General features: G+C 44.7%; 1 protein-coding gene across 2 annotated transcripts in view; it reads left to right on the top strand.

The window, feature by feature from the left end:
- Positions 1-13,838, top strand: part of Cpx (synaptic transmission protein complexin) — a 420,394-nt gene that overhangs the window by 141,882 nt on the left and 264,674 nt on the right. For both annotated transcript variants that reach the window (XM_076439911.1, XM_076439910.1), the window contains one exon: positions 8,157-8,256. In XM_076439911.1, the coding sequence (XP_076296026.1) occupies positions 8,202-8,256 (55 nt within the window). In that variant the 5' untranslated portion in view covers positions 8,157-8,201. The remainder of the gene's footprint in view (positions 1-8,156; positions 8,257-13,838) is intronic.

Genomic DNA, 13,838 nt, shown 5'->3' with positions numbered 1-13,838 from the left:
ACTTATGACGTGCACGGTGTTATTAGATTACTTGCCGGTGCTCGGGATATATTAGCGTTGATCACAAAACTTGGAGAATACTGTTTAGTTTTAGCAATGACTATAACTCGAAACAATCGCCTTTGTATAAATTGAAAATTGTCACGTTAGACACTGGAGAATAACGTGAAATACCGTCTGGAAGTAACACCGGAAGACTAGAAAGCCTAGTCTAGATTAATTAAAGGGACAGCAGTGTTTCTCACCCTCTTACGACCAGCACAAGGGTCTGAAGGGTTGACAGTCTCGCCTAATTGCTTTCTCACTTCGTCCAAAAATTGTGTCGCCTCCCACTTTCATTCCCCACAAACAGAATTAATTTTTAACAACGAATCTGCGCGTTCTGGATATTAAACAATTTTAAACAGTAAAACATCGAGCTTATCACACGTGCAAAGCTCCTATTGATCTTTCGAGTAGGGGTTGAAGCAAACATATCGCAGGAACAAGGTTCATTAATTAGACTAATGGACAGATTTTATCAGTCCCGAAGTTAGCAGACTTTGAAGCACGAATTTAATATACTCCATGGCGAAACAAATATGTCTCTTGAAGAACATGAAAGTGTATTCGTGCTCTCCGAGCGTTGTGTAGTGGTTCAGTCGGAGGAAGAATAGCCTCTCGACTAGAAAAGCAACGCGGTTCACCGAGAGACGTTCCCATCCGGCGTATCTGATCGACCGATTCGGGGGAAACCGCCGAAATTCGAGACCCTAGCCATCTCGAGCATCGAACTTGTCCATTAGCGACGACTCCGTTTCCGTTAACAAGCTTGCAGGAACCTCTCGGTTGGAGATCTTGGAAGAAAGGGGTGCGAAGGAGCCGTGTCGGGGCTAGGTCCATCGCGAGAAATCCTCGAGTACACGCGGAAGCACTTGTGGCCCACGGCTCGCCGTTCCACCGACGAGGGGAACAGTGTTCCTCTCGTTCCTTCTCGCTCGCAACATTGTTCTCGCCTCTATCTCGCGAGCCACGTCGCTTCCGTTTCTTTCCCCCCGCCGGGAATGCCGCTTTCTTGAGTCCCGTGCGCTATATACCGGGTGTTCGCCACTAACTTCGACTACTATTTATTATACTAGGTACTACATCATTGTTTCACGGAATAATATTAATTTAACCAAAAATTTTACTTCTCAATTTACATTCAATCGTTTCGAGACGCTGCTGAGGATAGAATCAGTGGGGAGGGATTTATTAGACAGGCCACGCCTCTTCTGAGCTAGCCACGCCTCTCGCGAGGCAGCCACACCTTTTTTGCAAGTCACGCTTTCAATATTTCTGCAACAAGGCCTGAAGTTTTTTCGGGTGTGAAGTCTATTTCTTGCTTGTTCAATACTTCATGGACGGATCGGCTCCATTGGATTGGCTTCTTGTTGGCACTCCGAGCTCTCTAAATTCTCCAGCCGCTTTCGGAAAGCTCTTAAAACATCGAACGGCTGCAGAGGCTTCGCGAGATTCTTAATTTCGCGGGCACCTAGCCCGCCGAGAAGCGTCACGTTCGACCTCGTTTCAGCGGAGTGTTCCCCACGATCACGTACCATCTTCTCTGAACGGCCGCCATTTTCGCCGGACACTAGGATCCTGAGAATGCCGGTAATAATCGGGTTTACAGCCGGCCTCGGTGAATTTGCAGTTCAGCTAATTGACAGTGGTCCGGCTAATAGAATTCTTGATGGGTCCCAATTCCTTTTCCCACGTTTCCATAAAATTCGGTGATAAACTACCTCTACTTTCGCGCATGCTACCCCACGCTACATCCTAACTTACTCTATTTGCGCGAAAGAAGCCGAGAAACCGTCGCACAAAGCTTTGAATGCATCGCGCATTGGGCGAGGTGGCGATTCCAAACAAAAACTCGCATCCGAGGGAAACTTTAAACGGAACTTCTCCGGAGAGAGATCCTCGGGGGAAAACGGGGACATTGTCAACGAAAAAAGAAAACCGGCAACGAAAAGCGCATCGCCCGGGGAAGAAGAAGGATAAGGACGAGGAAATCACCGGGCGGGAGGATTCGGTAATTAACCTCCGTTAAATGGAGATCGAGAGAGAGAGAAAGAGAGGCGAAACGCTTGATTCGAGACTTTCGCGGCGGAACGCCGAATCCACTCGCCTCTATTTAATTAGTGCGCGGGATCGAGGGCCAAAGATGGCCCGGGGTGGTCGTCGCCCTAACGAGGCGGCCGTGCTCTCCTCTCTCCGAGGAGAGAGTGCTTCAGAGAGTCTTCTCTCCTCGACTAGAAGGTCCTCGGTCGGACGCGAGAGCACGAGGCTCGTTTCCTTGCTCGAACACCGGCGAAATAATTCCAGAAAACTTGTACGAGGAATCTGTCAGAGCTTTATGGGAACGGTAGACTCCTAGATAACAGTGTTCCGGATCGTTGTTCCTCGCCGTTCGCTGTTGCTGCTCGCGAATCGCCGCGTCAACGAAGCTTCTTGGATTCCCGCGAGCCAAATTGCTCTGGCGGCTTCTTCGGTGACGGCAAACAGCTATCTTGCCAGAGAGACCGCTGAGTGGTTGTTTATCAAGCTGAGGGAGAACGCGACACCACCAGGAAGAATTGTCTGAAGCTGGAGGCTCGGTTTCACGAGTGCGATGTTTGCTTCGCCTCGGTTTCGAAACCACGGGTAAAATTTCTGCAGTCCTTTGCTCCAGATTCACGATAAAGTCTGCATAAGTTGATAATCTTTTGGTTTGAGCGAAATCTGAGAGATTTTGTTGAAAGAGCAGAGGGACGGGTGCTAGTCACGCTTACTGGGAGCAAGCCACGCCTCCCACGGCGTTGGTGGGATCACTAGCTCCTCCCACTTCGTGGCTCTGGCTCCTAAATTGGCCCCGGAACGTTGGACACAGCTCCTGTTCCGTGAGGGGACAAAGTTATCAGGATGGAAAGTTGATTATTGACATTGTGACATATTTTTGTAATCCCCAATGCGTAATAAAACAGAAGGTCTTCATGAAAAATTGACGGAATCAAACTTCAAAAGAACTGTCGGTGAGACTTTTATAAAACAATCAACAAAAACAAGAGTCTACATAAGATTCCATAAACGACTAAATAAGTCTGGGTGGGAGCGTCGAGACAACTCACTCAATTTGCCGAGCATTGCCCGGAAGATGCCAGGTGTTCAGGCGGCCGCCCATCAAAAACTTGGCTCCCCGGGTGCAGCGTGACGCACTTAGGAGCCGAACAAACAATCATTTGATAAAGTCGCCGGCCCTGTGGAGCGGCAGAGGGTTCCACGGGAGCAGGATCCGAGGGAGGATCTCCAGGATTCTCGCGTGGGAGAGTAGCGCGTCGCGTCTCGATCGCTTATGTGTCGACGCTGGGTCCATCAGCGTCGCTTATCTGGCGTCTAGCGTAGGAGAGTGGCTCGTAGTCGAAGAGACAGCGAACGGAGGGAGGATCGATAGAGAAATAGCGAGGCTGACGAGAGAGAAAGAGAAACATCGACTCCGTGGAAAGAGGAACGGAGACAGAGAAGGGGGGACAGGAGAGAAGAGAGGACAGCGGTGGCGACTGCGAGAAGACGACGCCGATAAACCGGCGGTAAACCGGCGTCGAGACGTCTCGGCGCCTCTCTTTCTATCTCTCTCTCTCTCTCTCCCTCTCTTTTTCTTCCTCCGTGATTTTCCAACAAGCCCCGCGACAACTTTATCCCGGCGACAATGGACAAAATGAGGCTCGCTTCCTCTCTATATTACGTGTTTTTTCCTTCCACCGGGGAAATTCACCTCCGCCGGAGGTAACAACGACGAGCTTTCCGATCGACACTCTAATCCTGGCGAGCTTAAACCCGCCCACGCTTATGCATATGGAGCAGCGGTTCGTTCATCTCCGATTTTCTTTTTGCGACGCGGACTTCTCGATCGGATGACTTCCTTCGCAATTTTGCGGACCGCAGTGGATGGATTGAATTCCTTGATGCTCCCTCAGAGTCTCGAAGAAAAGTATTTCAATCTCGGGTCGCGTGATCCCGAGTCACGTCTGTACGTTTCGCAACGAATGCCGGGTGTGAATGCAGCGTCAAACACCGGAAGCAGGCTCGCCGCGTGGCAGAATAATTTAACGCCGCGTCGAGTGTTTTCTGTTTCGCTTTTTGCCCCGCACAGTAGAACGCAGTTTCCCCGAGATCGAATTAGACCTTCGCCTCGGCTCACGGGAAAGCACGAGAGAGAACTGTTCTCTCACTCTCTCTTGGTAAATTCCTAAATTTTCAACGAGATTTCGGAAGCAATCAAGACACGGTGCTCCGTCTGCTTCTCGAGCTCCTCTGAATAGATCCTCGTTCCAACGCGTTATCGCTTGTGATTTCTATTGCGCGAACGGTGATTAACCGATGTTCTTCAAGCGACGCTTTTCAACTCGTTTTATGCCCCACGGGGCGAGCTGGAAGCCAGGGGTATTGTTAGAGGGAGAACAGAGAAGGAGATCTCCACCGAGTTTATTTATTAACGTTAAAGCGAATCTCGCGATAGAGAATTCTAATTATATTTTGGGGCTCGTTGCGTGTGGCCCGGACAGGAATTTAATTTTCTTGGGCACGATGCGTTAACGCGGGGCCGCCCATGGGAAATGTCGCTGTTAGGCGAATCAACGAGTGGAATGGCTGTCGCATAAGAAACGCTACGGTCTTTCTGCTGGTAAAATAGAGTAACACTTTCCGGAGTACCAGTTTTCAGTAGCAGAAGTTTTTTGAGAATTTGGAACATTTTTTTTTAAATGACTAGAACTTACTTGGAAGTTTTAAACTGAGAAAAGAATGTGTGTGAGCATGTGATTCTACAACTCCACCCTGTTACTATAAAACTACTCGGTTTATGATTTTCGTTGCTCATTAAGTAGTACAAGCATAACTGGTCAGACGTGATACACTTAATTTTTAATTCCGACGTCGTGGACAACGAAGTTTAATAGAAAAACACGTGAGTCAACAATTCTAACCTATAATCTCAAAATGGACCACTGGATTCGTGATGTACCTTGACCATTAAGTAGTACAAACCGAGAATGGTCAGCCACGGTCCAATTCAATTTGCCTAACACACTTAAAATTTAATTTCGACTTGCTGGACAATGAAGATGTGATTCTACGCTTTCATCCTTTTACTATAAAATGAACCACTCGGTTCATGATTTTCGTTGCTCATTAAGTAGTACAAGCATAACTGGTCAGACGTGATACACTTAATTTTTAATTTCGACGTCCTGGACAACGAAGTCTAATAGAAAAACACGTGAGTCAACAATTCTAACCTATAATCTCAAAATGGACCACTGGATTCGTGATGTACCTTGACCATTAAGTAGTACAAACCGAGAATGGTCAGCCACGGTCCAATTCAATTTGCCTAACACACTTAAAATTTAATTTCGACTTGCTGGACAATGAAGACGTGATTCTACAACTCCATCCTGTTACTATAAAATGAACTACTCGGTTTATGATTTTCGTTGCTCATTAAGTAGTACAAGCATAACTGGTCAGACGTGATACACTTAATTTTTAATTTCGACGTCGTGGACAACGAAGTTTAATAGAAAAACACGTGAGTCAACAATTCTAACTTATAATCTCAAAATGGACCACTGGATTCGTGATGTACCTTGACCATTAAGTAGAACAAACCGAGAATGGTCAGCCACGGTCCAATTCAAGCTCTAACATGCTCAACATTTAATTTCCTGGACAATGAAGTCTAATAGAAAAACATATTATTTAAAAAAAAAAACATTATTTTCCCTGACAACATGACAGTTTCATAAAACTCCAATATAATGGTTGTTCATTTTCAATCGAATTGGATTAGATTGATCATATTCCGCTTTGCCGAGGATATTATACATTGGATTCGGACGAATCGAACAAAAGTCTCGTATTTTGCTGCCTCCCCGGGATCATCGGGCGCGCACGCAGCGTGGTGTGCTCGCTTCGCATCGGTTTTTATACGGTGTCCGTGAATCTCTTTCGCCGGTGGAAATAACCGTTTCGGATAATAACGTTATACGGTTCTCAGCCCGTAAATTCCGTTTACGACGTCGTGAAAAGTAATACCGGGCGTTCGATCCGATTTGAAGTTATCCGAAGTGGCCGGTTCGTATACGAGGACCGGGAACGATTGCGCTCGGGCTCGCCGAGCGTGTATCTCTGCTCGCAAGCGTGCAAGCAGAGCGGAGCGGATCCGTAGCCGGTTTATTAGAGCAAACGAACCGGCCCCGCGAAGAATAAAACCACTCGGTCCGGAACAGAACGAAACAGCGAGCATGTTTCTGCTCGGAGCCCTCGATCCCTCCACTCGATCTCTTCTCGCGATCCAGAACCTGTTTTCCGAATCATTCTCAGCGGCCTGGAACCGAGGCCGGATCGGATACGATTATCGTAAAAGTAAACATCCGTCGGGATTGCACTGGGAAACCGAAACATCCTCCTCGCCGTTCGCTATGCTTCCACATGCCGGTATTAATAGTACTTTCTGCGCACGGGCCCCTTCGATCGAGTTGTCGCAAGCTGGGATCGTTGGATCTGTAGATCGTCATGGTTGTGGATTATTCAGAACTTTGAACTAGGGTGTAGTTTGTTCAGTGTGACGGAGTCAAAATTATTAAGTGAATTTATTTTTCTTCTGGATTTTCTTATACTTCTTATTCTTCGTATGGTTCCTCGTCGTTCTTTCTTATTTTTCGTCTGGTTAAAGGGAGAACAAAGAAAAGTGAAAGCGCACCTTTCTAATATGTTTTATTTCACAATGCTTGTGGGTATACAATATTTTTTATTGTTATATATCATTTTTACCATATTTTACCGTTTTGACCATATTTTTGCTTCTAACTTCTGTAAAACTGTTGGACTCGTTTTGTAGACTTTCACCCGCCAAGTAAGCCTGTTTGCCCAAAACTTATTTCTGACAAACTGTTCAAAAGGTACGGCAGAGAAAGTACCTTAAAGCAAAACTATCAACGTTTTCGAGTTTATATCGTTTTTTGCATGATCTCTTAGATCGCGTCGGAGAAAAAAAGTGGCAAATATGAGAGTTGTAGAGAATTAAATTTCCAATCGCCAAGGTGGTTCGCAGATTTTTCCTAAAACCTACCGTTGAAAAGCTACAGCTGTTTATAGCGTCGGTAAACCAAAAAGTTTAAGAAAAACACACAGTTTTTGCGTTATAACTCCTAAACTACGCAACCTACAGAATCGTATCGGCGGCCATTTGAAAGAACTCAACGAGCTGAATCCAATGAGTACCTTAAATTGAATATTGGTGCTACCAGTCAAAAGTTATAAGGAGAAACGTGCCCAAGAGAGGGCGAAAAAGTCGTCTCTGGTCACTAATCACGTAATAACTTTTCAACGAATGGACTTTTTCGAATGCGGATTGTCCTAAAACCTTCCCGAAGAAACGCTGCGTCTAATGGGGATCTATAATTCGGAGATCTTAGATTATGAACAAACAAACATTTACATTTTTATTTATATAGATTTACACAATTTCGGTTCTAGTGTTTCGGGAGGGTTACAATACGGAAAGTGGCGCGTCCAGCTGGAAAAGTGGGTTAATAGCAGATTAACAGAAGCCCTTCTCTTTTTTCCCTTTTATTTCTCATCTGTTTTCGTTAATTTTTTAAAGTACGATAAGCCAAATGAGTGGCAATCCCGATTTTCCCTAGTCATATATTTTCGCACGACGTTGCTCTATTTTCTAATTTTATACAGTCACTTTTAAGTGAATTACACGCTGCTCGCAGAAGAAAGACAGATAGTAACAATAGTCGCAGAAATAACAATGAGAGTGTAGAATTCAGTTCTCCAGCAAGTGACTTTGTGTGGGGAAAAGGTCGGGTCGAGGGTAATCGCGTCTGACCATTGTCTGTACTTTCTACTTAACAGGATCGATCCGAATTTGATTCCATGGAATTGTCTTTTCGCTCTGTTCGAATGCATTACAATTTATAAATCATAATAAACGATAATTTCCTGGTTATTATACTTTGAATCAGCCATTCTATCGTAATTTACCGCTATGCGGATTTAATCATCAGAATGTGCTTTGCATTAATTTGTAGAAATGATGAAAACGGTATGAATTATATTCATTTGGCTTGTGTGGAATTGTTTTACAGGTCCATCGAGGTTCGGTCCGTGTGCGTTGAACAACCAGCGGCAAAATGGCAGCGTTCGTGGCGAAGCAGATGGTCGGGAACAAGCTGAACGCGGTTAAAGGTGAGTCTCGACGAAAGTTCAATTAACTCCGATATTAACCACCGAACAACGAGACACAGAGCACGTTCCAAACTTACCACGCAGAAATATACGAAGCAATAAAAATCCCATAAAGCATTGTATTATCTTTTAGCCTGTGTATTTTGACATCTATTCCAGTGATCAGATTCAATGGAATAAACTGAAAATGGTCGGACGAGGCTCAATGCCATTTATAATATATTCAACATTTAATTTCGACGTCTTGCAATAGTAGAAGAAGCCTAATAAAAAATAAGTCCAATTTAGAATTCTAATCTAGGTTCCCGGTTCGCAATTTTCATTCTCGAATAAGTAGAACGAGTAAAATATGATCACAACGAGTCTCCATTGAATTTCAACTTCCTCGAAAATGAAGGCCGGTAGAAACCAGCTCAATTCGAGCTCAAAACGAGCCACCCTGTCCACGATCTTACCTCGGCGAGCATGACACCCGGTAGATCGTGTCTGAAACGAGCACGGAACGAATTCGCGACGAGTCACGTCCCAGCGGAACGTGCAGTCGAACGGTTTCGAAGGGAATTTCAGCGGATCCAGAGAGCGTCGGCCCTTTTCTCCGGTTGCTCTCGCGGAGAATAATTGCACGGGGGCGGCTCACGGCGAATAGGTTCCGCGAGGTTCGTCCTATTTTTATCGTCGTTGGAAAAAGTTTGTTTCGCGAGAACGAGAGCGAAGAAGAGAGAGAGAGAGAGAGAGAGAGAGAGAGAGAGAGAGAGAGAGATGATCCCGCTCGGCGGAGTTTAATCTGGGAAGATCGCGCGATTGAATCGAGAATGGAATCTGTGACCGACAAGGCGTTTCGATCAGCGAGAGGCTCTCGCCCTTAAACTCTTCTTTTCAACTTTTTCAACCTTGGCTCAGGGAGAGAGGGCCGAGAAGAGATCCGATCCTTCCTGGAACTACGCTCAGCGCTCTCTCGCAATCTGGAATCGAGCTGGCGCGAAATCGAGCCTCGGAACTTCCTCAAAAACGAATCGTCCGCGAGCCGGCGAGAAGAGACCGATTCAATTTTTTTATTCCCCGTTGCTATCGCGACACGCAAATCTCGGCTCGCGATAAATCCCGACGTGTTGTTCAGGAATACGGTCTCGTTCCGTTCCTCGCAACGTCGCGTTATTGCCACACTCGTCCTCAAATGTTTATGGAAACTCTGACTTTTATAAAGTCGAAACAGTCGGTTACGTTCGTTAGTTTCGAAATTCTTTTTGCCACGCTTATATTAGCTTGCCGAGATGTCGATGTTGTCGTTGTCGTTGTTGTATGCGTAAAATCTTGCAATCGAATTTTAAATCACATCCCGATGAGCTAGAGACTTGAAACTTTAAACATAGCTCAGAACTGGATGACAATGCAATATCAAAAAACAAACTGTGCGTCTAGGAGAAAAAATATCTAAATATTAACCGTCACACCTCGCCGCGCGACGCTCGGTAGTACGTCATCGCGTTCAGCGATCCCCACTCCGCGCGCCAGCGCTCCCTACTACACTACGCGTTCCCACTCCGACTCATCCCCACTCTAGTGACCCACTTCGCACCGAAGGAGCTCAGTGCAGTGTTGCTAGATGGTACGGGAAAACTCGCGCATGCGCGGCGAATCCAGGAACGTATCTGCGTTCTACAGTCCGTAGCTTGTGGGGCAAGTTTTCTTTAGAGCGGTCTTAAACTTTTGTCCGTTACTGTATATATACAATTAGAATATATTTATATATTACATGTACATACACATCAAATTTTAATATAACATACGCATGTTAAACGTTATGTTTGAAAATCGAGAAGAAAAGATTGTGCGAAGCTATGCGGGGCAACCAAGGTGCCCGATTTCGTACTTCAGTGACGCTGGAATCGTCGCGCATGCGCGAGTTTTCCCGTACCATCTAGCAACACTGGCTCAGTGTGGCTGTGGTGTTCCGTTCATTCAGTTCCGTTTCGTACAATTTCGGACTCCATCAAGAGACTCCATTGTGTCGTTTCTCTTGAGACTGTACTTCAATAACTCAATCAATAAGTCAATAGATTAAATATATAAACAGCAGTGTTGGGCAAATTTTATTTTAAATAATAAATAAACGTTTGATTTTAATTGCAAATAATAACTAAACTTTTTATCTAAATAAAAGTAATTTAAATAATTCCAAAAGTGATCTCTATTTATTAATTCTTATTTGCAAATAAAAGATTATTTATTATTTGGATTGATGTGGAAATCAAATATATAGTTATTGGTCTTCTCTTATTTCTTGTATTTTATATATAGAATGAACACGTGCGCGTTTTTTGTCTGGTATAGCAACCTTTCCAGTTATACCGCCAGTGGTCGGGCCCGTCCGCAGAGCCTAGCTGCCTATAAAAAGATACAATTTAATTTATTATTGTCAATACAAATAATAATTGAAATTGTATATTTCTAAATAACAATTAACTTTATTATTTTTAATAATTCTGTTTAGACTTGCTCAAACAATAAATAATTATTTTTGCATTTATTTGAATGTCCAAATAACAAATAACTTGTTTATAAATTTTTATTTAAATAAATTTGTTTATTGCCCAACACCGTGATAAACAGACTGTTTTCTAAAATTGTCAAGTTTTGCTCACTTTTATTATATCAGTAACGCTCCAGTCGATCCCTCCACTCACCCTCGCTGGAACAACTGCAACCGATTGAAACTTCGCGGGGGCGATTTAACTATGCTTTGAGCAGACTTTGGACCGGCCCCGAATTGCGATTTTATACGGAGCAACGGATCCAGCGAGCGGATAAAAATCGACGGCCGTGGATGATGAATGCGCAAAGTATTTTCGAAGCTACTGTGTTGTCTACATGCAGCTTACTCCCCGAGACGATCATTGTATTTATATTACGAAGTTCGAATAATGAAACCGCGATGGATCGGCGATGTTTGCCTCGTTACGCGCGCCGCGCCGCGCCGCCGAGCCGTACGGTGCCGCGCTCGCCGGAGTTGGATTAATGGCAGAAAGCTGCCGTTTCATCGTCGCCGGCGCGGCCGAGAACGATAGAAAAGCCACGTTTCACCGTGTCTTAATATATTTCTTCGGGGGAGAAGGGCTGGGAAGATCGGTCTCTCGGTTGGTAATTCGCGAGCGGAATTAAGATTGATCGCTCCGCGCGCCGAGCCCGGCAACGAAGAAAGCATTAGTCCAAATGACGGAGCACCGTTCGCTCGACTTCCGTGATGGAAAAAAGACGAGAGACCCATTGTTAATGTATCTTGCTGGTTACGCGCAGCCACGTGGCACGATCTGCGAAACATTCCATAGATGCTCTCGCTCGTCTTTAAATTCCTACGTGCGGAATGAATTCACAGAAATTGGAGAAACAGGAAGAATCAGTCAGTCCTGATATCAATGTTCGTTTTATATTCCACAGAATATTTTTATTCAGTTGGAAGTTTTGTTCCATGGGTGTTTTCTGTTCAGTATTCGCATCAGTATATAATATATTCAATTCTTTCATAGATCTAGAAGAGCGTATCATAGAAAAGCACGTAATTCTACAGTTTTAACCTACCACCTGTTCTGCATTACGTAGAACAAGCAGAAAAATGATCAGACAAATTCCAATCCAAATACCACTGTCAGGAACGTGTAATTTCGAATTCCACCTTATCCAAGAATAAATAAAGTGTGTATACAAGATCCTCGCGGATGCACGTGCACAGAGTTGTGCAGAATTACAATTGAATTACTCCGGTAATTGAATTACATTGTAATTCAGTCACATCGTAATTTATAATTCAGATCTTCATTCAATTAAATTGCAATGTAATTCGTAATTGAAATTGGAGTACAATTATAAAATACTTTGTAATTGAATTACGATGTAATTTGTAATTGCAATTGGAGTACAATTATAAATTAGCGTTACGTATATTATGAACGAGGACGAGGAATAGAAACTACGCCGCATAGACAGCAAACAAGTATATGAAAGAAAAACATAAAAATATATCGCACTACTTCAAAGTTCTAGGATATAATTTGAATTATATTGTATTTGAATTATATCGTATTTCAATTATATCGTATTTCAATTATATTGTATTTCAATTACACATCTGATTAAAATACTTAGTAATTGAATTAATTGAAAGGTTTGAATTATGCAATTCAGTTGCGACGTAGTCGAATTACTATATGTATAATTGAAATATTATACAATGTAATTCGGTTGTGTAATTGAATTAGTACAACTCTGCAGGTGCACTCTAATCAATTTATCAAAATATCACCTGCTCACCGAACGACCAAAAATCGAAGCAGAAATTATTCACAGCTCTTCCAACAATGTAAAACTGTTAAATTACTCTCTGTAAGCATGGCAGGCAGCCGTCGCCTCGTTCCACAGGATTTTCCGGGACCCGCTCGACTACGGTTGGCAGTGCAGAGCAGACTGTCGTTGTGCGGCCGGACACTTAATCATTGTTATTCAAGTTACAATTACAAGTTAGCCGGTTAGAGTGGGAATTGAAGGGAAAGAGTCGCACGAGAGACTGGCTTGTCGGCTTGCTGGCAGTTTGAACGATGGCCCGCAATAAAACTTCTGTCATTAAGGGAAAGTTTCACCCCGCTTCCCAGTAGCCACACGGCGAGTACTCCATCCCCTCTCCGGCCGGTTTTCCAAGAGGTACACGGGAACCGAGAGTATATCGCGGGGAATCCGTAATGGGGAAACGGGGACCTTCGTCAAGCCCGAGAGAAGACCTCGAATCTTTCTTCGGGCCGGCCCTTAACTCACTCGGACACCATCAATCCATTCTACCCCATCGCGAGAGCCTCTCTCCCAGCAACCACTGCGTTCTCCGGATGTCTTCCATTATGTACATTGACCGAGGAATCGTCCGTAGCTTAGAACTCGATCGTTCCCACAGCTGCCGCCTCCACGACTCGAACCGACCCACCTTTCTTACGTAACTTTCAAATGGCCCGCCATTCCTCACGACCACCAACACCCCCACGTCATTCGCGAGCGGTTTGTTCCCGCGTCGTTTCAGGATTTCCGTGATTTGTCCGAGTTCGCCGGAGTTTGCTCAACTTGCTCCCTCCGCGACAGGAAAATCCCCGTGATTCCGTAAAGAATCCATCACCTTTCGCGGACGATTTGTCAGGGAGGGTGAACTACATGGGAAATTAGGGGGAGTTTAAGTCGTCTCTTTAGTGCCCGCGCGATTCTTTATAAAATACAACGGTACGAATTTTAGTGAAAAATAATATCACATACTTCGAACTCTCGCCGACAGAAGAAACCCTTTTTTTAGGGCGGTGGGGAAATGCTCTTACGCACATACCCACTCCTCCGATTGGAGGTCGGAGAGGGTAGCGTGGGGTTCGGCTCCCCCCTAAGATGGTAATTGGGGGATTATATGGCCTTATGCCTCCGCCATACCCGCTAAAACCCCACCGCCCAGGAGCCCGTAGGGGACCCTCTTTCACCCTTGAGGTGCTGGAGAGATATGAACGCGGCTGACCAGCTATTCGCAATGCAACACCGGGTTCCCTCTCCAGCCCGCAGCCACG

This window comes from Lasioglossum baleicum, chromosome 15 (assembly GCF_051020765.1).
Source record: "Lasioglossum baleicum chromosome 15, iyLasBale1, whole genome shotgun sequence".
Classification (NCBI taxonomy): Eukaryota; Metazoa; Arthropoda; class Insecta; order Hymenoptera; family Halictidae; genus Lasioglossum; species Lasioglossum baleicum.
This window is presented reverse-complemented; position numbering and strand designations above follow the sequence as displayed.